Genomic DNA, 25,991 nt, shown 5'->3' with positions numbered 1-25,991 from the left:
GTCTTTTCCGATCATCCTTCACGTTTTGATTTCAAGTCGGAACGTAGGTGTCTATACCCTTCTACTTTGCCTTAAATTTGTTTCTTTCAAAACAGGTTCCAGTCTTCGACAGCACCTTAAGAGGGACGTCTCTCCTGTGAAAGTCAGGGTTACTCAAGCAAACTCCACTGTCACCAACGGATCCCAGGTTAATCCTTCCACGGTGAGTTACAAATTATTTTACAATGTAGATCACTCAGTTGCCAAATTCAACAAGCAGGAAGCCAAACTTTCAAACCGTGAGGATTTTTACCACATTAAGTACAAAAAAGACGCCAATTCATTTCAGGATGACCTTGATAGAAGGCTTTTTATAACATAGCGCGCGTACTTGCCCTATATAAGTCCTATTGAGCCGCTATGAACAAAATCTTTATTTACGCACGCCCGTGCGTAAATAAGATGACGTAAGTATTTTTTTTTACCTGGCCGCAAAGTTGTCCGTTGTCGTCTTTTAAGTGCACTTTTCCATCTCTTTAAAATATGGAAGAAACCAGCGAAGAACTGCCCAATTTTTCTATCGGCATTGACCTTTTAGGTCCTGATCCAACAAGCAGCAAAAATAAAGCCGAAAACTCGCAAGTTGCGCGTTTCGCAAATTTGACTAGCTGCAGCAAATTTTGGCCTAAAGACATTTACTGGGAACAGAACAGACACCAACTGGCCATCAACAACATTTAAAGGCAAAATTTCCGTTTTTATTGTTGTTTTTAAATTTGTTATGCACTTTGTTATCTCCGGACAATCCGACTGAAGTAGGAAAATTTCTCTCGCAATAACAACACAAATTACACAAGAAGACATAAATTTATTACTCACAAAAACAACTGCTGCCAGGTCCTCTCAAGAAGCCGTAATGACCAGCCAATGTTCGTAAATGAATATAAGTTTAAAGAAGGATGACAGTCGTCTTCGCTAAAAACATGTTTTCTGGATTTCGTCGAGCAAAACGTAAACATCTTTTCAGCAAATCCAAACCATACTCCACGATTTCTTACGAACATGTTAGTAGTTTAACTTTAGGGGAACTTTAAGACTCTTTTACCTTTGTTTCTGCTTATAGTTTCCATTGATTGTTAACGAATAAAGAAGCAAATTTTCTTTCTCACTTTTACAAAAAGAATATTTTCATTCAAACTAGACGATTGTGGCGTGTTCGTAATCAGCCAATAGAACCTTTTTTTATTGTGTCGCGCGTTACGAGAATTTTGCAGTTAATCAAAAAGCGAGCATTTTTGTCAGCTATGTTATAAAAGAATTTGCTCATGCTTTTAGCTGTGCGTATATCGAGTTATGGATGCACTTGGGAAGTTTGGAGAACACTCAGAAGCTAGAGTTGCACTCGGCTATCGCCTCGTGCAACTCTTACGCGTCTTTCGTGCTCTCCAAACTTCCCGCGTGCATCCATAACTCGATATACGCACGCTAAGCATGAACAAATTCTTAAATAAGGTAGATGGAAAAACAGAAAGTGACTAACTTGGGATCGCGAAAATGACATTTACCCAAAAGTGACTAATACGGGGTCTACAACTGGCCACAGAATTGACTATAATGAGGTAGGTGTTGTGAGAGACTAGCGGCATATACCCTGCAAAAACTTACTCAAATATTAACCTCCCGGGAATAACCGAGGACTACCATTCCCTTGACATACGCGTACCATAAATATGACACAATAACACGTCTCTTGTATGTAATCTTTCATTTTCAGGAGCCCCCTACTATGCAACAAGGAAGTTTTAGGTTTCCAGATAACTGCCCGGATGCCGATTGTGATTTTCTTGTGACGTACCAAGCCTCTGGTGATAACAGTGTGGTTTTCGAACTAAGAGGCAGAGGAAACTGGGCAGGAGTGGGATTTAGTGATGATAACCAAATGGTAAGTAACGTAGATCGGGTAGATCTGAACAATTGCATAAACATGTACACTGAAACACATGTTGAAATTGGCCTTCATTGAGCGTTTTTTTTTTCAGACATGTTTAATCTGGATTATATTCCTCTTTTTTACAGCCTGATACAGACATACTTATTTGCGCCAGCGATATTTCACTGAGTGGCCATTATTATGCAACAGGCAGAACAAGACCAACTAGGACAGATCCTGTGAGTTTCTTTGATTTAATTTGTTGCTGTTTTAGAGCAGAAAATTTTAGAAATTTAACATTGGCCTTTAGACTGTTTTGATAGAATGAGGAGGTAATAATGGTATGAGGCTAAGTAATGCAATGATTCATTTCAATTTTTGCAGCCCTCTTCGCCCTAGCCTGCGAATAAAGCCGCCTTTCATGTCTGCTTGTCGCTGGGGCATTTTAGAGTTTCTCTCGCGACAGGCGACTTTATCTGTAGAGCAGTAGCGCCACGTGTTTCGCTCATATGAATGAAGGGCTAAATTATTTTAAAGATTACAGTCGAATCTCTCTTAACGGACACTTCTGTAAGACGGACACCTCTCTAAGACAGACACCGGGTGTTGGTAGGAGTCATTTTACTGTAACTATACTCTCTTTAAGACGGACACCTCTCTGAGACAGACACCTGGTGTTGGTCCCTACCGTTTTTCAGTCATTTTACTGTAACTATACTCTCTATAAGACGGACACCTCTCGGAGACAGACACCTGGTGTTGGTCCCTGCTGTTTTCCAGTCATTTCATTTATCAGCTATACTTGCTATAAGTCAGCCATATCTCTAAGACAGACCACGAAACCTTTTGAAACAGTCAATGGAAATTTGAGAAGTGCTTTATGTAGTGAAAAATACCTAAAAACGGAAATGTAGGGGAAGCAAATTACATAACCAATGCAGAATGTGTCCTAGCTATAGCTCGTATCGACTTTGAAACCATTAACGAGTATTTCTAAACAACACGTGAAGACAAAAAAAAGCTTGTAAAACAGTTATTTTTTCGCTCTTTTAGTTGAACTCTTTTACCCTTGAGAACTTCAAATTGTCTCATCAAAAACAAACCATTATAACGGATTACTTTTCGCTCGTTTATGTACCTAATGGACTGTATTACAATTTTTTTTATTTTGTAGTCTTGCTCCAGTTCGTAGAGTGTACAATGTTACGCTTTTAAGTCACTAAGCCGCGAACATTGGCTTTTAATGAACATTTGATTACACTGTTTTATTTTTTTGCTGTCTTGCAAAAGTAAAACTGATGTGTATTACTAATAACGGATAGGTTTATCTTTATTTTCTCTATAAGCCGGACACCTCTCTAAAACGTTAAGGGCCGGTCCCGAGGGTTTTTTCTGTTAAAGAGAGTTCACTGCATTCATAATTATCAGGCACTTTCTGACTTAAGTTTATTTTGCACTAGACGAGTGACAGAGAGAGTCAAATCGTAGTGTCCGTTATCGTCGATATCGTTGTCTTACGTTGCCAACTGATGAATAAATGACACTTCGTAAAAATGTTGTTACATGACAGAATGAATACAAGTTACAAAAGTAAGGTCATTAATTCATATATATTTTCCTTCAGACTCCATCTGCGGTGGTCATTTCTGAACAGTCATTTAATAATGAATTTGTGTCCTGCAGGTACTTAACGAATTACCTCATTATTTTTTATAGTCATCTTTACCGCCGCCACCAGCACCTTCACTTCCATCATCATCATCACCATTATTATCATTACCTTTTCAAACATACTTAGGTTTTTTATCCAATGTAATATGTAGAATATCTAATTATACAGGGATTTAGTTTTTAGTGCAGCTAAAATTGTTTAAGTAGGATTTTATGGTAACTTTAAAGGAATTCGTCATGTATTCTTCCTATTATCATTCGATGTAAGTTTTTAATTCATTATATTTCTTCCTTATGAATTCTGTAAAGCGCTGTTTAGCTTTTGGAAATAGCGATATATAAATAACGTTTATTATTATTATACATTATTATTATCATCATCATCATCATCATCATTGACTGTTTTACTGTCCGAAGGGTTTTTCAGAGAGAATAAATAAGATTCTAACATTTTGTCATCGACACAATTTAGTTTGAAATTATTGAAAGATTGCTTCTGATCCTACGAGAATACTGAAATAAGCAGGTAACTGTCAGGAAATATATAGATTGAATTATTTTTAATTTTGTTTTTTAGGATAACAAGGGAGTTAAATCCGGAAATAGCAAATTTTAGGAATCTAGAACAGCAGCAGTTTCTCTTGGGAGCAATCGGACCTTTGAGTGGTAAGAATGCACCCAAGAAATTTACGATCAGGACTAAGTTATTCGAAAGCTGGATAGTATTATCCACGGACTATCATACTATCCAGCGGATAACTGATCAGAAAAACCAATTTATTACCCTAGCCAGCCGATCAAGATTTATCCAATGGATATCGTTATATAGACGTCAGCCCACCCCCCCAGTACAGGATGTACATATAAGTACCCTTAAGCACAAGCAACATACGCAGATGCAGTGGAGTTCTCACTTTGAGTATTTTAGCGCTGACAACGAGTACAAGTACAAGTACAAGAATCTGACAACTAATATCAATAAGCCCCATGAGAAGGTTCTACAATCCGGATACTTAGTAGTGGACGTTCGTAGTAGGACAACTTTGAGGTGAAAAGTGGTTGTAAGGAAAGTAGTTCAAAAAAGACATGTTCAGTCAATTTTCTTAGGTTTGCTTGAACAAAAAAGGCTTTACAAGGTTACACAATGGAATACATTTTTTAAAACTTGTCTTGCAGTTTTTTGCTTCAGCTAAAGGCACCAAAATTTCCAGTCGTAACAGCAGTTTTATCAGAGAAATGTTACTTAAGGCGTGCTTAATTCACTGAGTAACTTCTCTTGGAACTTGCCTCGCATGTTGCAATGAAATTTCGATCAATTATAGGAAATAGGAATAATTCTCGGACAACGTCTTATAAATTATAATTGTTGCCGTATGGATAAGAACAAGTAGGATAATCTCATTCTATAGCTTGTGAGCTTGGGCTACTGGTGGTTTTGCTCATATTTGCGAGCAACTCGTTAAAGGCAAGTTTCAAGCTATTTGTCCCGGCCAATGTAAAAAAATTTTTTTGGCCGATACTGACATCTCGCTGTTTCAGACATTCGGTGCTAAACTCAATGGTGACTGTCTTATACACTACTCCATCTTGCTTTAGTGGATCAACAGCGTCCTTAGGTCGCATTAAGTGTGACCTCAGTGTACAATACAATACAATACTTTTTTATTAATTCTCCCCTTTTCAGAATCAATTTACAATAATGTATATATAATACAACTAAGACTAATGAAATACATGTTCTAGATATATAAATAACAACTTAAAATTACTACTTCTAATAATAACTAACATTGTAATAATATACTATGGTATGTATACCGGTATCCTGTTTCTTCATTAATACTGCCTTTGCATGCTTTTTAAATGATCTTAATGATCGGGCAGTTCTAGTGTTGTTAGGGACTGGTCAAAAAGTATAGGGGGGGGGGGGGGGGGGTGGGCCGGAGCAGAAAGGGGGTGGGTCATGAGGTTTTGAGCCTTGTGCAAGGGGTGGGTCGTGCAATTTTCAGCTAACCTTAGGGGGTGGGTCACCCTATTTTTTACTAACTACTAACGAGACAGTTGACTACACTTGTTATATAAAACACAGCCAGCTGGAATTATTGCTAAAATACTCGCAAACCTGTTGCGCGTGAAAATACAAAGGTTGACAGGTCGCACATCTATACGGGCGTGGAACCCTCTGTCAACCTTTTTTTATTTCGGTTCTAACGAGCGTGTCTTTTAACGATTTTCCTTTTTTGTAAGGAAATGATTAATGGTTCTTTTCAAATTTATTGAAGTTATAGTTGGTTTTGTATAAGATTCCATTTTTTTATTCAAGCTTCCTTTATAGTAGACACTGAGGGCTGGTATTCAGTGTCACGAATGGCAATATTTCTTTTTCCTCCTTGTTGTTTTGTTTTAGGAGTTTAGACTCCCTTTTGTGAATTTTATTTCTGATAGTAGGTTTTCTATCAAAGATAGGGGGCACCCAACGAGAATATAGTTCAAAACCACTTAAACATAGCATTGTTAAACGTATTTTAGTATTTAAACGTAGATATAGGCATATTTTTATCCCCTAAGAATTTTTCATCTGTTCGGATCTCCTAGCTGAAAGTCTAGTGATACGAAAATTATAGGGATCAAAACTTACCTTTTCGAAAATTTCAGCCAGAAAAAAGGCTCCCGAAAATTCTAGGTGACCTTAGGGTAAAAATCCGTTAAAAATGGGCAATTATACCATTTTTTTAGATGTTCGAAAATCCGAGGAGGGGCAGACAAGCAAGAAATTTTACAACAAATGTTCCGAAAATTCTAGATCTCAAATCGTCTTTCGAACAGATATTTTCCGAAAATTGACGTTGGGTGCCCCTGAAAGATTGTGGGTAGCCTCCGTCCGTCAAGCGTTTTTTTTAAAATTTGAATTATTTTCCTCCAAGGTTGTTTCTGAGGAGTTTTTTTGTAGGATTCTTAAGGCTTCTCCTTTGACAAATTCATTTTTAACGTTTGGAGGGTGATACGAGGTGAAATGTATGTGCAAGAAGCTTTCCGTTTGTTTAAAATGTGTCTTTGCATCAAGGATAGATTCTTCCTTGAATCTTGTGCCTTTGTATACAACTGTGTCTAAAAACGCAGTCTCAGTGTCAAATGTTTCGGCCGTGAATTCAATAGTTAGGTGATGTAAGGTTGCTTGTTCAATGAAGGCTTCGATGTCTGGTTTACTCATGTCCCATAGGGAAAAGATATCGTGTATGTGGCATTTCCAAACTGTTGTCCTAAAGACAGTTTTGCTTAGAGTTGTTTTTCAATATATGTCATGAAAATATTGGCAAAGCAATCAAAACTGCTGTCTTTGTGCCCATTGCAGTTCCATGGTTTTGTAGGTAGTGCTTTCCACTGAAGTGGAAGAAATTTTCGTTGAGAATTAATCTAAGCATTTCCGGCAAGTAATGTGTAGGAATGGGTTGTCTTTGTAGAAATTTTCATATGCTTTGAGACAGATAATCTCAATATACCCTCGTTTTGCTGCATATTTGTGTCAAGACTCATAACGTCCATTGAAACAAGAAATGTTCGGTTTTTCACATTCGTCTTTTCAGTGAAAGGTATGATTTCTGTGATTTTGATATTGGTTGTAGCAGCGTATCAACAAATTTTGTCAAGCACAGAACAAGGTTTTATTGGATTATTAAGAGGAAACCGAACATCCATGTTTTAACTAGGGGGTGGGTCATGCAATTTCCAACCTTGCTTTAGGGGTGGGTCAGTCATTTTTGTGCCGAAGGGAGGGGGTGGGTCATGTGTTTTTTATCAACCATATTTCCAAATGCTCCGGCCCACCCCCCCCCCCCCCCCTATACTTTTTGACCAGTCCCTTACTGAGACTATTCCACGCTTTTGCTGCCCTATAAAAGAAGCCACTCTGGGCAGCCGCTGTCCGGCATTCTGGCAGGTTTAGATCTTCACTATTGCGGAGATTGTAAGCGTGCGCATTGGATCGCTTCCCTATTTTACAGCTAATATATGCTGGCACTAAATTGTTAACACATTTGTACATCATTGTCACGTCCCGCAACCAAAGTTGCTCCTCTATAGTCAGCCAGCCAAGAGCTTTCAAGGCCGGGGTAATATGATCGTATTTCCCTGTGTCAGTTAGTATACGGGCAGCAAAGTTCTGCATGAGTTGTAGTTTATGGATGTTCTGTTTATAAATACCAGCCCATACAGCGGAACAGTAAAATAATTTACTAAACACAACAGAGTTGATCATTATATACAAAACTTCTTTGGAAAACAGTTGGCGGACCCTACTTATTTGACACAAACTAGATAGCAAGGATGACGATAATGATGAGATGTGATTATTGAATGTTAAGCTAGAGTCCCGGGTAACACCCAGATCTTTGGCGGACGAGACAGGGCATAGTTGTTGTCCAAGGAAGGATACAGTGACATCAGGTTGCTTTGATACAAGTTGCCGTGTTCCAAAGAGCACAAGTTTAGTTTTATCCGGGTTTATAAGCGGGTGATTTGCGCAACACCAACCAGCAATATTTTCAAGATCCTCGGAGACTTGTTGCATACAAGAGTGGATATCTTTAGACGCAGACGATAGGTAAATCTTTGTGTCGTCTCCGTGTAGTGTTGTATCGTCATGCCGTTGTAGGCAACGACGAAGTGGTTCAGATAACCCTTTGGTGTATGGTAGGACCGCTGTAGATTTAATTTCGGTTGTGGGTTTTTTATTAGATGCCTGCTGATTCTTGGATTCGTGATGTTAGCTACAAACGAATGGGGTTATCCGTTAGAGGCAAGGACAGAGGATAAATGTTTCTTTTTTCTCGCGTTCGCAGACGTTATTTTTCGGAGGGAGAGAAGCGACGACCGGAACTCACGTCTGTTGTTCGCAGCCCACAGACGTTCCTCTTCGAGAAACGTCGTGCAAGCGGCGAGGAGCGAGTAGAAACAGCTGTTTTCGCAGGCTACCATGAGACAGGCTTAAGCTTAACACATTTTATTTTTGACTCCGCCAGCAACTACTCCAGGTGCAGTCTTCATCACGCTCCATTTCTTGTTACTTTCGTTTCCTGGTTTGTTTTAATAGATCTTGACATGTCCATTCAATCCTGCGCCATCGGCTGCATCTTGCATTTCTTTCCTTGGTATCTCGCTGACACTGGAATCCAATTCAGTTCGGTGTACATGTATACACGGGCACTGAAGTCCTCCAGATCGCTGCCAGGGTCGTACTTGGTATGCTCACCATGCTTGTGGAGTTACTACAGCGACAGAGAGTTATTTTCTGCCACCTTCGCCGCAATTTCTTTCTTTATTATGAACTGCCCTTAAGCTAAAAAATCAAAACGAAGAGCAATTTGTCCCTGTTTGTGTTTTGTTCTGTACAACACCGCAAATGATCCCCAACCGCCAATGATCCCGAGACCGCAAATGATCTCCAAAATGGACTGCAAATGATCCCGTAAGAAATTAAGGAGTGGAATAGATAGGACGCCACATCTCAGGTCAATTTTTACAAGGCGAAAAAAAATGGAATAAATCTGAAAAGAATATTATATCAACCGTATACGTCTTTCTTTGTCATGATCCATTGCTTCAAATTTCTTTCAAGAATGTTTTGACGCTGTAAAAATTTAAGACATGCAGGACGTTACGCAGAAACAGCTCTATTATTTTAACGCCTAGAAGCTCAACTTGGCTACTGAGGAATAGAAAGTCGGGCACCCTCTATATAACAAGAGGTTTATTGACTTTACTGATCTTTTTGGAACAAGAGAGGAGAGGCAGGCAAGCAAGAAATTTGACAACAAATGTTCCCAAAATTCTAGATCTCAAATCGTCTTCCGAACAGATATTTTCCGAAAATTGACGTTGGGTTTGTTAAGTTTAAAACACTGTAATTAGTAATTAGCTAGCATTGTAATTAGTATTAAGTTGCGCTGCTGAGTTATGGATGCACCAGGGCGTAAGAAGCTAGGGCGTTGAAACGAGCGGGGTCGAGCGATCTAGTTGTGATGCAAGGGTCTGGGTACTACCAAATAGACAAAACAAGATGGCGGACATGATACCGTCAGAGAGATTATCCAGCGGACGTTAGCCATTATCCCGTGGCATTCATTTGCTGCAAGCAATAGCGAAGGAACAAATTATATTTTCCGACGTTCGTTTTCTGTTTTGTTCAATTTTTTCCCCCGCGAACAAATATCTGTATTGAAAATAGTTCCACCTCCGTGACCTGTATTAAAATTTCGTGACTTGGGAAGAAAATGGCATCACAACTCAGATAATAGTACTGACATCACTTTTAGACTAACATCGGTAATATTATATCGGTTCTTTACTTCAGTTTAATATCAGGATGTTTAATTCATCATCTGCTATGGCAAATATTTTTAGCTGCCCAGTTTTAAGGCCAGATGATCTGTTTTCACTATTAATAATGATAATAATAACAATGGAATTTATATTGCGCTTATACATCGCTGTTCTAAAGTTTGGATTTGTTGGTGTACATTAGTATCCTTCTCTAAACAGCTTATTGAGCTATCTCCAATATTGAGCATTACAGCTGGACAGATTGTGAAAACTGAAGCCCGGGTACATTTAAAATATAATAAAATGATCATTATTTTTTTTATCTTGTACGCTAATACCACTGTGCAACATGAAGAATAAGTATGTGAAAAAAAAAATATAATTCACTGCCCTTGAAAAACTAAGAAAGAAGTTGCAAGAACACAAATAAGTATCCCAGCAAATATTTTTGTTTGATAATAACAGCGTTTTGTAAAGAAATGGTCTCTGAAAACTGCCCTTGCAAGACATAACTAAGGAACTTAAAAGAAGCTAAACATTCACTAGTCTTACATTGAAACCAGACATTGCTATATATATATCTTACAGATACAAGATAAAACATTTATATAACATACAAATTCAAAAGTATATTACAAACAAGAAAATTATACAGAATTATACACAAATGAAATACAAATGGCCTGTAACAGATATTATGATTAAACCATTGAAAAACAAACTTTTTAGTGTAACCTAGCAACCCGCTAGCACACTTGTACACTTCATATCCCGTATGATTCAGTTTCATTCTTGGTTAAATTTATTAACTGTAGCCAGGCTTAATCAAACTTGATTCAAAAAACACTTTCCTGTTTCCTTGTAACTACAATATATAATATTAAGAGAGAGGATATAATACTAGAAATATTATACAGTAGCACAATCAAAAGATAAGGCACCTCCAGGAAATCGAGTCATTTTTTTTTACTCTCTATAGGAATCACACCTGTCCATGAATACAGACATTTTGTGCCAGTCCCAATAGTTTCCATCTGAGAGCTGACTGTAGTTTGTGCAACACCACACTTAAGCCTCTGGCGACTAAAATACAATTTTACACTGCAGTCAGCAGTCTTAATTTATTCTACTTGCAATCAAATTAAGACTTCTTCATGTTCTTCTTCATATTCACGGTATTATAAACTCGTTTATCTTTCAGTGTGTGTTCTAGTAGTCTTTTCAGGCCGGGCACTCACTGTTGTCCAGCAAAAAAATCATTATAATAACAAATAAACACATTCTATGATTTAATTTTACAGTGGAATCTTTGTGGGGATTTAAAAGCAAATTTCTCCATAGGCTTTTGTGCAATACAACCTTTAGATTTATACCGCAGTGAAGCAGAATTTGTTGTTGTTTATGTAAAGACTGTCACACGAGATCATTCGAATGCAATTTTCCAGTATAACTTTAAAAATAGTCAGAACCTTCTTAGATCGCAGTTCTGTAACTAAAAAAAATATTTACCATCTTAGTGTATATTAAAAGAAAGAAAAATCGCTATATTGGGCAAGTGAAATTTTTTATTTTACTAACAAGCTAAACGCTAAAGAAGTAAAAAAAACCTTAAAGGTTCATAAAAGTTCACTCTAAAAATTTGCATGCACAAACAAAATTTATAAAACCCTTACATATTTTTTTTTGCCGTTTATTATCATTTGGTTTTGACTGGCAAGATAAAACGCGACCCTCAAGCTGTAAAATTCGATAGGCCGTTTTCACACTACATAAACATAAAAGGCGAAAAAACACCTTAACGTATAAGACTAACTACAGAATATCACCTAAATATTTTTCTGTATATCGCATAGAAATACGCCAAATATATAATCTAATTATAGATTGCAGCGATCTAAAGATATAAAGCAATAAACCCGAACCTACCTCCAGCTAGACGACGCCAGTTTTCTTGCCCTGACAGCGGATCGAAAGCGGAAAGGCGAACTAGTTCCAGTCCTACTCCGCATCACCGCTGAACCAGAGAGCGCATATGAGCGTTTCAACTCCCCTCCTTCTTATGCCCTGAAGCAGACGGATGCTCGTAGTGGTTTCTCTCCCTTCGTAGCGTAGCGTCCGGCCTGGAGAAACCACAGCTTGCAGGGTACATATAACCCAGCACTTCCACGCATTTCTAATATCTTAAGCAAACACTTTAACCTCTTACACTCCTTTAACCGTTGCAAAGACGTCTTTAAACAACAGTTTAAACAACAGCAGGATCTTCGTCCACGGTTTTTTCAGTTATTTTAATTCCGCTATCACTGAATGAATATTTTCTGCATCTTTTTCCTCCAGTAGCTACTGTTTCTCTTCTGGGATAACTTTGAAAATCATTGCGTTTTAGCTTAAGGCTTCACTTTTATGTGTTGTGTTCTAGTTCACGAAAAAAAATAACTGGCAGTGTTTTTCCCGCCTTTTGTCACGCCACTTCCCACCATTCTTTGATCAGGTGCTGTAATGTATCCCGAGCGGGGTAACTTAAATGTATCACGATCTAGTCTACTACACAGCCGTTTTTAGTGCCGTCACGCAGAGTTCCTCCTCCCTTGTCGGGTGGAGCATTGCGTGACGACACTAAAAACGATTGTGTAGCAGACTAATCACGATCCGGATACATTGATTTTAGTCAAGGCCATGTGACCAAGAATAAACCAGTGGAAGTTCCTGTTTAGTTCAGAGTGAAAGTCTAGGAACATATCAAAAGTTATTGTTAACGTTATGCCGTGTAATACAAGTGAGTGAAAGAGACTGTAATTTGCATGCAGAAAAATTGCCTGTTCAATTATGTTTGCAGGTTCCACAATCGCTACTCATACAGACAGAAGATCTACAAGTTCTAGGGTAGATGTAAGGTCAGGTGAAGATGGTGCTGGAAGTGGCATAGACCCAAAGATCCTTGCTCACGGTATGATAGCCATTAATTCTGCATGCTCGATTACGCAAACCGCTGTTCGGAAAATAAGCGCGCTCCCCCTCGAGAAGTTCACTGTTCTCTAAGGTGATGATTTCTTCTCCTAACAAATCGCGAATTGCCAAGTATTTATAATTACGAGCTTCTAAGCTGAACGTGGCTCATAAAGTAATCTTATCGACAGACTCAATAATGCATTTTTTTGAACCTATTTTTTTGTAAGTCACTCAACGTAATTAAAGAAGATAACAATACGCTTTGTGGTTCCAAGTGCCCTTGGTATACTTTGTGGTAGTTTTCATGCACGATGTGCTAGTTCATAGTACTTAAACGTTCCAAATCTAATTGGAAACAAGACCAGACCCGAGGGGGCGGCGGAAAATCGAGCTATTTATGTTGCCAAATAAATACCTAAGTTATTGGTACTTGATTTAGCGTGTAAATAATTTCTCGATTTTGGCAAGGGAGTATTTCGGGGGGTTTAATTTTTACCGTACAAATATGACATAAGGGCATTAAATTTCGCGATTTCTTAAGGCATTGTCAGCTTAATTTCATTGATTTAAAAAAAGTCTGAAAGGTTTCAAATTTCTAGTTAAACTGGAAAAGCAATGTGTGAAAGCTTTGCAAATTAATGTTATTTCACTTACGGAAGATTCAAAACGGAGCTTACCAGTAAAACCAGTTGTAGCAAGTTATATTGTTTATCAATGTTCTGTATATATTTTTACTACTTTAATTTTTTTTCTGTGATTTGAATTTTCTATACTAGTATTATTTAATTTCGCGGGGTCTTTATTTTTGCGATTTTTCTGCAATCGCGAAAAACGCGAAATTAAGTACCAATTAGCTATTTGCATATATATTGCAATCCATTTCAAAAGACAAAACTGAAAAAGATTCAGAGATGGTTGTATATCATGAGGCTAAGTACGATATAAAGAATTATCATGCACATAGCTATAGAGATCGTCCGCTAAGATCTACATAATTATTTGAAGCTCAAGGTGCGTAAAAACGGGCAACAAAAAACGTGTAACAGGTTTGATGGGGGTGGTAAAACGCGCAAAATCGCTGTTCAACTTGTTCTGCAGCAGTTTTGCAAGACAAGTTGCACGCTTTTCGTTGCCCGTTTTTACGCACCTTAAAGGTGGACAAATATAACACAAATCGCTGTATTGTCAGCCCAAGCATCGTGTTGGTGTCGGGGAAAAGGTCTTTTCCAAAATTTATTCAAGCTAATCATGTCCTTACCATCTTCGTAAAATCACTTCAAGATATTTAATTAAGTCCCTCTGACGTTGGCATACGAAATGAAATTTTGAAATTTTAAGGAATAATTCACCTCTTGAGTTTTCTTTTTTCTTGTCATTTTGCCTTTTGTTGTCAAGTATGGTCAAATTATCTCATATATCCAGGTATTATGATGACGCTTGCGTGGGTTTTGTTTGCATTTGTTGGCTTATTCACGGCACGATACATGCGCGAAGTCTGGGAACCAAGAAAATTGCTGGGAGAAAAAGCTTGGTTTACGGTTAGTAGGGTGAAAAGGAACAAAATTTAAACTAAGTTAAAAGTATTATTATAGGAATTTGTTACTAAATTCTTTTCTCATAATTGAAGTTTATTATGTATGGACCTCAAATTCACGAGCCTTAGTTCTTTTCGGAGGAAATCTATTTTTGTTATATTATACTAATATATAGGTTGAAGAAGGGTAAGATAAAGAAGAGATTAAGGTAAAAGCCGTGTAAATTGCAAAGTGGTGAAATGCGCTCCTTAATGATCGATCTTTTCTGAGAAGGCGATTTATCCTACCCTGTTCAGTTGGAGTCAGAGTCACGAGAGCGTCAGTTTCAATTCCTGTTAGTCCGGACGTATACGATCGTAATATACAGTGTCTCCGGCTTAAACTTCTTGGACTGAAAATTTGTAGTTCAATCTGATTCTGTTACTATTCAAAACAACAGCCGCGAGCAACTGGTTTTCTTTCTTCATTTTACAGGTGCATCGTTCGCTAATGACCATAACACTGCTACTAACGATCTCTGCAACAATATTGATCTTCGTTAAGGTTGGAGGGTGGTCTTCGGTAAGTTTGTTTTTCCGTCTTCAAATTCATGAAAACGTCATAAGTTACGATATCTTCTTTTAATTTTTTGCTGAATAGTTTTTTTTTCAGTACTAGTTTTTTTGTTCTTCTTCTGTAAAGGAAAATTCCAAGAACTATCCTCTGTGGATAGTCAATAGTCAATTTTGTTCAATCCAATCATTCTTTTCCCCTTATTCAAGACATGCAACGAACAGGTGGAAGAGATATTCCTGGATATTCGTTGTGTTCCTATTCGAGAGTCGGAAGAACTGAATACATCCTAAATGGAGAGCTATCTCGCAGTCAAATCCATACAGTAGAGCCCCGATAACTCGAACTCGGATAACTCGAAACAAAGCCCCATTCCCCTTGGATTTCACCCCAATTTTCAGTCATTTTCAATTCCTTCTTACTCACTTAACTCGAACTCGGACGACTCGAATTCCCCACTAACTCGAACGAAATTTCATTTCCCTTGATTAAAAATTCACTGAAATTTACTCCAATAACTCGAAATTACACTCGGATGCCATCCATTCATTTAGCTCTTCGTTTTGTATAACAACACTACATCAATTTGATTTTAATTGGTGCAACGAGCAGATCACGTTTTATCATAAAAAATGCCAAATTATATTACCGTTTTTGATGAAATAAGTTAAATATGCACTGCACTATACACTGAAGTGCTGAACAATCATTAACGATCATTATTATCCACTCAAAATATTTCCCCAGTTCTTATTGGCTAAAAGTACACGCATAATTCACCATAACCAGTGACTGATGACCAAATTTGGAAGAATTTTGTGTTTAACGAGCAAATGACGTCAAAAATGCAGCCCGCTACAAGTTAAGGCACTGTTACCGAGAAGACCTCGGGACGAGGTCGAGTTGTTTTGGTCGTGAAAAAAAAAAAAAAAAAAAAATGGCGGACATTTCACTCGTTTTAAGAGTAAGAAATACCGCTGGAACTAGGCTATATCGAAGATGAACTTAACATCGATTACGGGTAGCATGTTTTAGCTACGTTTTTAAACTAGGAATTATTTTGAATGAATAATAAAGCAATTAATGAATTCGACTTTCGTAGGATATGAAGAATTAAGCCTCCTCGATCTGCTTGATTCTTCATATCCTACTCAGCCTCATTCATTAATTGCTAAATATTTCATATATCAAATTGAATTCTGCAATCGACCGCGTTAACTCGAACTGTTTTTCGTTTCCCTTCAGAGTTCCAGTTACTGGAGGGGCGGGGGAGGGGGGGTTCTACTGTATTACTCAAAATGTAGTGTATGGTCACTTGCTGAACATAAAAGTCATTTCTTGGTTACCTTGATTAAACTCGTAAAGGGTAATATGTGTTATACTACTACATGAGAAATTTCTGCAATTTGATTGGCTTAGAGCAGTTGTATTTCAGCTTAATTTGAAATACCCACATGTGAAAATTACAAACTTTTTGCGGCTAGTAGTATAAACAATTAATAGCATGAGTTGCATGTGATATTTGGCATAAATACCACTCGTGATATTTCAAAATTGTCTCAAATTTCACTCGCCTAACGGCTCGTGAAATTTCGTGTAACAGTTTTGAAATATCACTCGTGGTATTTATGCCAAATATCACTACAAATCATGCTATTACCTATACTAACCAAATGGTGACGAGTGAAATTCGGGAATAATTTCACGTGCGTTTTGTCCAAATCGTACTAGTAATTATTAGAATTTGGACAAAACGCGCGTGAAATTATTCCCTGATTTCACGAGCATATCATTTGATTTAGCTATTAATATCGTAGGTGACGAATTACGATTGCAATTGTGGATTTTTGACATGTTTATTCTGGTTTTATCGCATCTATCGGAGAACTCCACGCTCTCAATAGTTTTAAGAGCAGTAAATTTGGCTTAAGTTCAGGATTTTCGGAATTTCTCGACAAAATACCTGTTACAATCCTTCTCGATGTGCTTTTTCGTGTGTTTTTTAAGTTTTCCAACGTCTTTTTATGCCCTGAAATCTTCATTCATAAAATTTTAAAACCTCGTTGCCATCCTGGCATTGAGACGTATGGAAGGTTGCCATGGCAATTTTGTAATTTACATGCGAAATTACAAGTTAATGCTGAAATTCCCTACAAAATTAAGGAGTAATTCGTCACCCATGATATTAGTATACGAAATTATAACTAAACTGAGGTGATTGATTAGGTTTCTTCAATAAACGCATCATCTTAGCGAGCGATAACCTATTTTGACCTTTTTCCCTTCCTTTTGCTTGTTTTAGCGAAGCTCCACGCGAGCGCGAAGCACGCGCGAGCAGAGCCCCAGTTGGTAATCTAGTGACCGTCGGCCCGTTCATCCGCACCACATGGAAACCAATGTGAAATGTCAAATTTTCTAGCGAGTGTGAGCGCCTGTAACCTGTGTTTAATCTGATAATAGACATCCATAATATGGTCAATTGACAGGTGTGAAAAAGGTATCCGCTGACCAGTGTCACATGACTGTATCGCGGGCTCAGGTACCGGCTCATCGAGGTCACATGTTTTTGAAGTTTCTGCTGACCAGTTGTTAGCTTTTAATTGATCTCGGGCTCAAGTTTATGTTTTTCAGTCATATGGGTTTCCCGTAAAGTTTAGTATAGATTTGTGGTCTTTTCAATTCTTGGTTTTCACATGACGTCACCAAAATTCAAACTAAGAAACTATCGCCTATCTACTTTCATGTGATACTAGAGCACCTTAAAACCTTTATACCAACAAATTTTCGGTTCAAAGGGGTTCTTTGTTTTGCGATACAGGACGCTTGAATTTCCAGGCTTTTGCGTGACGCGGCATTTAGCTGACGGCCGGGAAAGCTCTTATGTGGGTTAAAAACATTACGGAGTTTTGGAGATTTTGCTATCTAAACATGCCTTGTGTTAGAAATAAATATTACTTTAATCTTTATGAGTTCCTCAAGCGAAGAATTCACGCATGAGTAGGAAAACTCAAAAACAGATGTTTCTGATGGTTTCCGGCGGCCATATTTGTGCCCCTGAAAGGGACACAAACATGGCATCTCCATACAAAGCTTTATAAATTTGGGTAAAACGTTTTTCCGAATACCTCGCATATGAACTATTGCATAGACCTGATTCTTGGTAAGGCTTTTTGTATATTTATCTTCTTTCTTTTCCCAAATTCTAGACTTTCTGTATTAAAAGGTTTCCATTTTTGTTTCTGCTTTATCACGTGAGTGAAAATCGAGAATAGTTTAGAGTCCAGTGTTTGCAGTAAATTAAAAATGCATTAACGGGAGCTTCGCTTGTTGCTTTGCTTAAATCTATATATTATATTATACAGGGTGCTGGACCGCATCCATATCTTGGAATCGTTGCCATCGCGTTTGCCATTGTTCAGCCAATTATGGCAGCATTCAGACCTCATCCTGGAGCACCCAGGTAAACAGACCTCTTTCATAATGTCGGCCTATTAATGTATTCTTTTATTAGTATGATAATAAGCCTTTCTGACCTCATTAGCATGTGCAAAATACAAAAGAAATACTTTTAAACGAAGTCAGAAAGGCTGATTATGACACTTAAAAGAATAAATCATGATCAGCCGCCATTGTGGAAGAGGTTTATATTGGGCCTTTATTTTCGCAGTATTTCCTAGTGTCTTAGGACCAAGGAGAAGTGTCAGTGCTTCCTCTCAAAAACTGATTTGTCTCCCAGTTCTTTTGCTATATAAGAAATTGTAGATGCATTTAAGCTTTTTTTTTTTTGTAACTTCACCTTTTCTTTTCACTTGTTGAATTGTGCAACGCGCAATATTATACACTTAATGTCAGATCCCGAGGAAAACAAAACTAACTGGTTTACAGAGGGACCTGACCTTAAGTGTTTGTTATATTTCTAGACTTTCACTTCAAGTACTTAGGCAGCAACAAAAAATACGCTTAAGCGGAGCGAATCAAAACAGTCGACTCGGTACTTACAAGAACACAAATTTAGTTCTCAGAAACACTGAATGAATGATTTACAAAGTACTTTCCTTATATTTTCTACATCTTTTTCCTCTACTGGCTACTGTTTCTCTTCTAGGATAACTTTGAAAATCGTTGTTTCTTAGCTTGAGGCTTCATGTTTATGTTATTGTGTTCATTCACGGAAAAAAAACTGGCAGTGTTCTTCTCGCCTTCTGTCATCCCACTTTCCTCTATGCTTTGATCACGTGCTCTAATGTAACCCGAGCGGGGTACATTGCTTAATGTATCACGATCGGGATACTTTGATTTTAGTCAAGGCCATGTCACCGAGAAAACTGTTTAGTTGAGTGAAAGTCTAGGAATATAACAAATATATATATATATATATATTCCAACAGTATGCCCTGGGTGAGCGCTGACTATTCCCAAATTTCTTTTAAACTGTTTGTCAGAAGTTCACAGACGTCTTTCTCTTTGAACGCACCTTGCGCATCCAATTATCGTTTCCTCAACAACTCCATCGGTTGGATTATGTTATGAAAATTAGCTGTTGTATAATGTATTTTCAGGCGTAACATTTTTAACTGGTCTCACCGAAGTGTTGGCTTTATAGCACTAATTATGGCAGGTACGTCTTTTACAAAGAGTCGATAATTTCCCCTTGTTTTTTTGTTGTTGTTGGAATTATTTATATTTATCTCATAAATTTTACTTATGAGACCGAGCTTGGATCGTATCTTCTTTGACTATAAAATCCCTTTAGCAATAAACCACAAAACGTCGTGCAGATATTTTCCACTGAAATCGTCTTCGACTGTAATTTATGGAACATCGTTTTCTTTATGATTTGTTACACTTGCAGTTGACCAAATTTTCCAAACACATGTTTACCTTATTGGGTATAAAAATAAATTTCTTGTTCAATTCAATCGTTTAGTTAATTTTACTAATTGCATTTTGTATTAGGTCTGTTTAATTTTGACTTATTTTTATACAATTTCCCGATATACTGCGTGAAAGATATCATAACGTCACGTGACCAATTTCTTTCTTTCATAATGCAGTGATGACTTTGCCAGCGATTTAAGATTTTTTTTTGATTGAATCAAATGTCAGCTGGGTGGAAAGCGGGGGACCCGAAGTGGCTAATAAAGCAGGCTGATATCTTGGGTCAAAGTCCGAATTTTGACAAGCTATGCCTTTGGAATTATCATGATAGAGGGGGAAAAATGAAAAATGTTCATCTGGCAGAAAAACTTCCGAAAAAATCACGGAATTTGACTAATTTTCGTAGTATAATAAACTGTCCGAAAGTCAAGCAATTACTATCGTTTGACGTTTTGTAAAACACGCTGCTGATGTTTTTAAAGTATATCAGCCCTCTTACCCGAGCTAACAATATGGCAAAGTAAGCTTTAATTTCTCATTATTACTTGATTCACAGTTGTATCAATCTACTATGGACTTTGCACTCAAGAGGTCGACTTGGGAAAACAAGGGCTATATGCAGTGATAGCTTTCTACATTGGAGAGGTCCTAATACTCATGTTTGAGTTGTATCTGATCCTTTCAAAGCGAAACAAAGAAAAGAATAGTGTCTCAATGGGCAATACCGCAGGTAAAAGCAATTCTTTTAAGATTAATTGCTATTGATAATAATTGTGGCGTTAGTTTTGTGTGGTGTAAAAAAAGACTCGATGAAGAAACGTTTTATAACGTAGTGTCAAATATGACTCGTTATAATCGTTTGATCAATTTCTTGAATAAATTTAACATGCTTTCTAATAATCAATATGGTTTTAGGAAAAATCACTCTACTGCCTATACGTTAATTCAATTATATGATACACTTTCAGATGCGATTGATCTAGGAAAAGTTACTTTGGGTCTGTTTATTGACCTGCCTATCCAAGGCCTTCGACACCGGGAACCATGATATCCTACTTGCTAAACTAGAGTTTTATGGGGTTCGTGGTGTTGCATTACAGTGGTTCAAAAGTTATCTTTCTTGTAGAACTCAATTTGTACAGTACAATGGCTATAATTCTTCCTCTAAATACATCAAATCTGGAGTGCCTCAAGGATCGATTTTAGGTCCATTATTGTTTTTGTTATACATTAATGACTTGTGTAACGTGTCAAAGGCCCTTGATTTCATACTTTTGGCCGATCATACCAACATAATTTTTTCTCATAATGACCCAAATCAACTGATGGAAATTGTGAATAACGGACTGAAGAAACTATCAAGCTGGTTTCAGGCTTATAAGCTTTCTATTAACATACAAAAAACATAAAATTTTATTCTATTTAAAGCAAAACAAAACCGGCAAAAACTTGGCTGACATTTTTTGAAATTGATCGTTTAAATGAAGTTCAATTCTGCCCTTGGGAGTTATACTCGATGAACACTTATCTTGGAAATCTAAAATAGAGAACGTAGTAAGAAAAGTCTCAAAATCAGTAGGCATTATTTACAAATCAAGTTTCTGCCTTAATGAGACCTCCTTATGTACTCTCTTTTATAGTTTAGTTTATCCTTATTTACATTACTGTGCGGGTGTTTGGGGCAGAAGTTATCTGTCAAATCTTGAGCGTTTGATTAATCTTCGGAAACGGGATTTTAAAATAGTTTCCAGGAGTTCTTTTGATGCATATGCCAATCCTATTTTTGTAAACTTACGAGTTCTAAAATTTGAAGATATTATCAAACTCCAAATAGGTAAAGTTATGTAACTTTATAAAAACGGCCTTCTTCCTAACAGTTTCAATGACATGTTTTTGCTTAACTGTGACGTACATTTATGTATTAACACTAGAAGTAAGAATTCCATCCATTTGCCCTACTACAGGACAAATGTAAGGAAATTTTCACTTCGTTTTAAAGGGCCCAAAATAATTAATTCCCTTAGCTCTGAAATTCAGAATGCCTCTAGTACTGCTTTGTTCAATTCTAAACTTAAGTCATTTTTTTTTGGTATAAGCTCACTTTAGCTCTCCTAATGCTTGTGTGTAGGTTTTCGCTTCTTTCGCTTTTTTTTCTCGTTTATTCTTGCATTATTTTTTCTCACCTTTTCTGTCTCGTTTTCGCACTTACACGTTCAGCCTTTTCTATTTTTATCCTATTTAATGATCATTTTCTATGTTCCAAACAAATTGTGTGTTCTTAGAGTTAAATTGCCGATGTCAGTATTGTAATTATTTAAGATAACATAATTTTAAAGGTAGTCCACAAGCCTTATTGGCTTCCTTGGGCTCCCTTGCCTCATCTTTTTTAAAATTTTACATGTATATTTTGTGTGTATGGCAAAATGATAATAAAACAAACATAATATATAGAAAGACCTAGCCATATATATTGTTATAAGTTTACTCTAAAACAGCTTTGGTTTTCATCGCTTCTGTTTGATCATACACAGTACGTCAGCGGTAAAATTTAGTATTCGGAAATTTATACCCATGGAATACTGGTATAAGTAAGGACGAAATTGAAACCTTTTGGGGGGAGGGGGCGGGGAGGAGGGCGGTGGTGGGTTGGAAGAGAATAAAATCAACATCGAATGGGGAATAAGATCATAAATAAAACGCGCGCCAACTTGTACGTCAATGGGAATCTCTTCACCTTTACATGTAAGTTATATATGGACACGTTTTGTTTCTTGCCACATTATTGGTGTCAACAAGCGAATAAAAAGTAGATATTGATGACGGAGAAGGTAAATTATCTCCGCCATCTAGCCCTGATGAACACAATTTTCAGAGCCTGGGAGGAGGGACTGAAAACAATAAGATTCCTGGGCAAAAACGGAGAAAATTCAGTACCTGGCTGAGTAGTTGCAGTGTCTGTTATGAAGGAAATCGAAATAAAATTATATCGTGAGGATACAATTATTAGTGCGCAGTATGACCGGGCAGGACAGCTGTAGGATCAAAATAATCCTAGATTAGTACCACTCATAACACGCTCATTCGTGTTTACCCTTAAAACATTTTTGTTTTCTACAATTACAAAATCTGCAATTTCCACAAACTTGCCACTCCCTGATTTTGTTACATGAATGAACATAATGTTATTTGCAGACATTCCAATGGAGGTGCCGGGACATCAGACTCAGCCGCAGACTGAAATGTCAATGAAGGTAGGTTGAACATGTTACACATTATTCCAAATTCATCTGGTAGTCAATGTTACAAGATTGAGGAATGCAATTTTGTGATAAAGGAGGCTTTAAAATTAACCATGAACATCACAAAGATCTGGAATTGAAATAGACGTCATAACCTTAAACTGATAATAACCTGAAAAGAAACGATAAATTCCCTGAGTAATGACTCAGTCAAAGCCCTAGATGGATTAACTGTTATGATGAACATTTTTATCAAGATTAACAAACTTTTAACTTTTAATGTATTTCTTACATTCAGGAAGCAATGATTAGAAGTTTCATGTTTGTTTTTGTCACCCTTCATGGAGCAAGTGTAGCTTTGACTATAATTCTACTTTTGGTGTTAAAATAAGGTGAGAATGTCAGCTTTAAAAGTATTCTCCTTAGTATTCACAAGTTTCTTTACTTTGACCGTCGGCGTCAAAGCCACTTGGGCTGGTAGAAAATGGACATCTTATTTCTCTACTTCAAAGCACAATTAATGAATATAGTATTTTATAACTATTAATTACTATCTATGCCAACAAACACCTCAAGACCTTTTATCCAAATTATTTGTTTATTTTTTTTCCCCTGTTTCTTGCAGGCAATACCAAATTTTAGAGGATCTGGAGGAAAGGAATGCCTTATAATGCCATTTGAATAATAAACTTATTGAATGAGGATGAGTTTGTTATTCAGAATTATTTAAATAAAGGAGGTTCGGTGGACAACACAGTGCAAGATCTGCGTGCTTAGCTGTGCTTTATATCATATAATAATATACACGAAAAATTACTCAATTCTGATTGGCTGAGAAAGGAGTGCAGATCTTCTGTAGCACTAGTGCAAAACTTGTAACACGAGTGCAATTACAAATGGTTTCTGATTGGCGGAAAACACAAAAGAAACCACCAAGAACCAATCAGATTAGAGTTGTTTTAACAACAAAATTTAAGAAAATGGCCATGGTTTTCAGCAAACGGCGACGGGATTTAATTTTGTACCCAAAACAACGATAAAAAAGTTAAAAAATATTCCAAAAACCCGAACAGAGTAAAAAGTACGTCTTTCAGGCTAAATGTATTGAAAATGCGGTGCTAAGAGAAAAATACTGTCAACGAAATCGAGGAAAATGAGCCAGAGAAACTAAAAGACAAGCTACTTATAACAGACTTCGCTAAAGTAAAAAAATAAAGAACAAAAACGGTGGCAACCACACGCAAACCATGACAGCTACACTTTTCAGGCATTTAAATGAACAAGGATACAAGTTTTCCATGATAAGTCAAGTCACGTACGTTATTTGTTGGAGAAGAAAGGTGTCCGGTTGCTTTCTTTGAGTCTTTTGCCGGGAGCGAAGACCTCTGCGATGGTCTGTTTTTTCTACCTCAGTAGCAAACGAAACCGAAATTTAAACATCTGGTTCAAACTAAACCAATGGGCGAAAATACCATAACTAACGTAATGAAAGTATCCGTAGCTGGTACTAGCCTTAAAGAAAGTGAGAAAAAAGTTTACGAATCATTGTGCGAGGAAAACTTTAGTCAGGAAGCTGAAGAAAGCAAACTAGATTGTAAGTTCGGAACATATCCCCAATGTCACAGGCTACAGAGGTATAAATTTCCTTAACGACTACGATGAAGCCGACGAAGAAGAGCTACGAGCTCTTGCAGTAGCTATAAATGAAATAATGAAAACCCCAGTGCTGAGAAAAAGCAAATATTATATTAGTACTGGCAGTTTCCGACATCACAACAACTGTGGCTCCACTCACCCATTGATGGCAGCGTCGGAAGAAAACAAATTGCCTCCTTCATTTTCCGGTTTTAAATCTAAAAAATTTCTCCATGAATCCAGCTATGATGTGGTATCAGGAACAGACAATGATGAACAGTCGTTGAAAAAACCTTTGCAAGTGTCTTTCATCTTTGGCTGTTCGAAGCGTTCTCCTGATTTCAAAACGGCAGTACATACTTCTTGTAAATGCTTCTTGTAAACGCCGAGCTCTCATAATCGAGGATGAATTTAAAATACTTACTTTGCTGATTATTGTAAACCGAATTATCTTTAAAAGACTGGTGATCGTGACCAAACAAAATCAATCCCTGCACATTTCCAAGTTCTAAGCTGAATGATTTTGAAAGCTTTGGCCTTGAAAAAGTTTGAATTTGACAAAGGTAGTAGTCTGTTTCAGCCAATCAGTTGAATGAACTAAAAACGCGCGCGGTGTCAAAATTTGTTGTTGTACTTATGTTTTTCGTGTATATTATTAATAAGTAATCACATGATTTTTCTCGTGCAATTTGGAATAAATAAGCACTTGTAAATTTTTCAAAGTCCACAAAGTGCACTCGCCCTACGGGCTCGTGCACTTTTGTTGGTCCTTGAAAAATTTACTCTTGCTTATTTATTCCAAATTGCACTCGAAATCATGTGATTACCTATACCAATAGCCGAATTTGGAAATGGGTTAATTATTCATTCAATTTATTTCCAAGATCATAACATCCTTACATTTATGTAGAATTCTCTTCTTCGAATATTTTTCCCATTCCTTGGCTCTTTTAGGGTATGGAATTATTTTTTTTCTGGCCGAAGTGATATTTTGGGCACAGTAATTTGGATAGTTCGTCTTGAGTGCCTGATCTTTCTTCTTTTTTTTTGCTAGTAAACAGCTAAGCCGCTGTCCGTGCGCGACGTCCGTGGGTAACCGCTTCAAACTACACTGTACTATTTTACCAGTTGGGCATTAACGTCGATCGTGAATTCCATACAATAGCAAACATCTACTAAATTAGGTCGACGCTAGCTAGAAAGGGAGAAATATTCTGAATGAATAATTTATCTAACTTCCGTCAAAAAAATTTGTTATTTTATTGGTGGTTTTCATGCAATTTCGGGAGACACAAATAACAATGA

The 25,991-nt window shown here is 37.1% G+C and overlaps 1 protein-coding gene across 1 annotated transcript in view; it reads left to right on the top strand.

The window, feature by feature from the left end:
- LOC140932610 (putative ferric-chelate reductase 1) overlaps window positions 1–23,755 on the top strand; it is a 30,064-nt gene extending 6,309 nt beyond the window's left edge. Inside the window, exons 7-20 of the mRNA XM_073382119.1 lie at window positions 96–202; window positions 1,754–1,921; window positions 2,056–2,148; window positions 3,534–3,592; window positions 4,158–4,246; window positions 12,735–12,845; window positions 14,270–14,385; window positions 14,857–14,943; window positions 18,297–18,394; window positions 19,494–19,552; window positions 20,369–20,542; window positions 23,005–23,063; window positions 23,350–23,443; window positions 23,677–23,755. Coding sequence (XP_073238220.1) covers window positions 96–202; window positions 1,754–1,921; window positions 2,056–2,148; window positions 3,534–3,592; window positions 4,158–4,246; window positions 12,735–12,845; window positions 14,270–14,385; window positions 14,857–14,943; window positions 18,297–18,394; window positions 19,494–19,552; window positions 20,369–20,542; window positions 23,005–23,063; window positions 23,350–23,442 — 1,313 coding nt within the window. The 3' untranslated portion in view covers window position 23,443; window positions 23,677–23,755. The remainder of the gene's footprint in view (window positions 1–95; window positions 203–1,753; window positions 1,922–2,055; window positions 2,149–3,533; window positions 3,593–4,157; window positions 4,247–12,734; window positions 12,846–14,269; window positions 14,386–14,856; window positions 14,944–18,296; window positions 18,395–19,493; window positions 19,553–20,368; window positions 20,543–23,004; window positions 23,064–23,349; window positions 23,444–23,676) is intronic.
- The last annotated feature ends 2,236 nt before the right edge of the window (window positions 23,756–25,991 follow it).

Source organism: Porites lutea, chromosome 4, assembly GCF_958299795.1.
Source record: "Porites lutea chromosome 4, jaPorLute2.1, whole genome shotgun sequence".
Classification (NCBI taxonomy): Eukaryota; Metazoa; Cnidaria; class Anthozoa; order Scleractinia; family Poritidae; genus Porites; species Porites lutea.
Note: the sequence above shows the minus strand (reverse complement) of the source record. Positions and strands in the feature narration are given on the sequence as shown.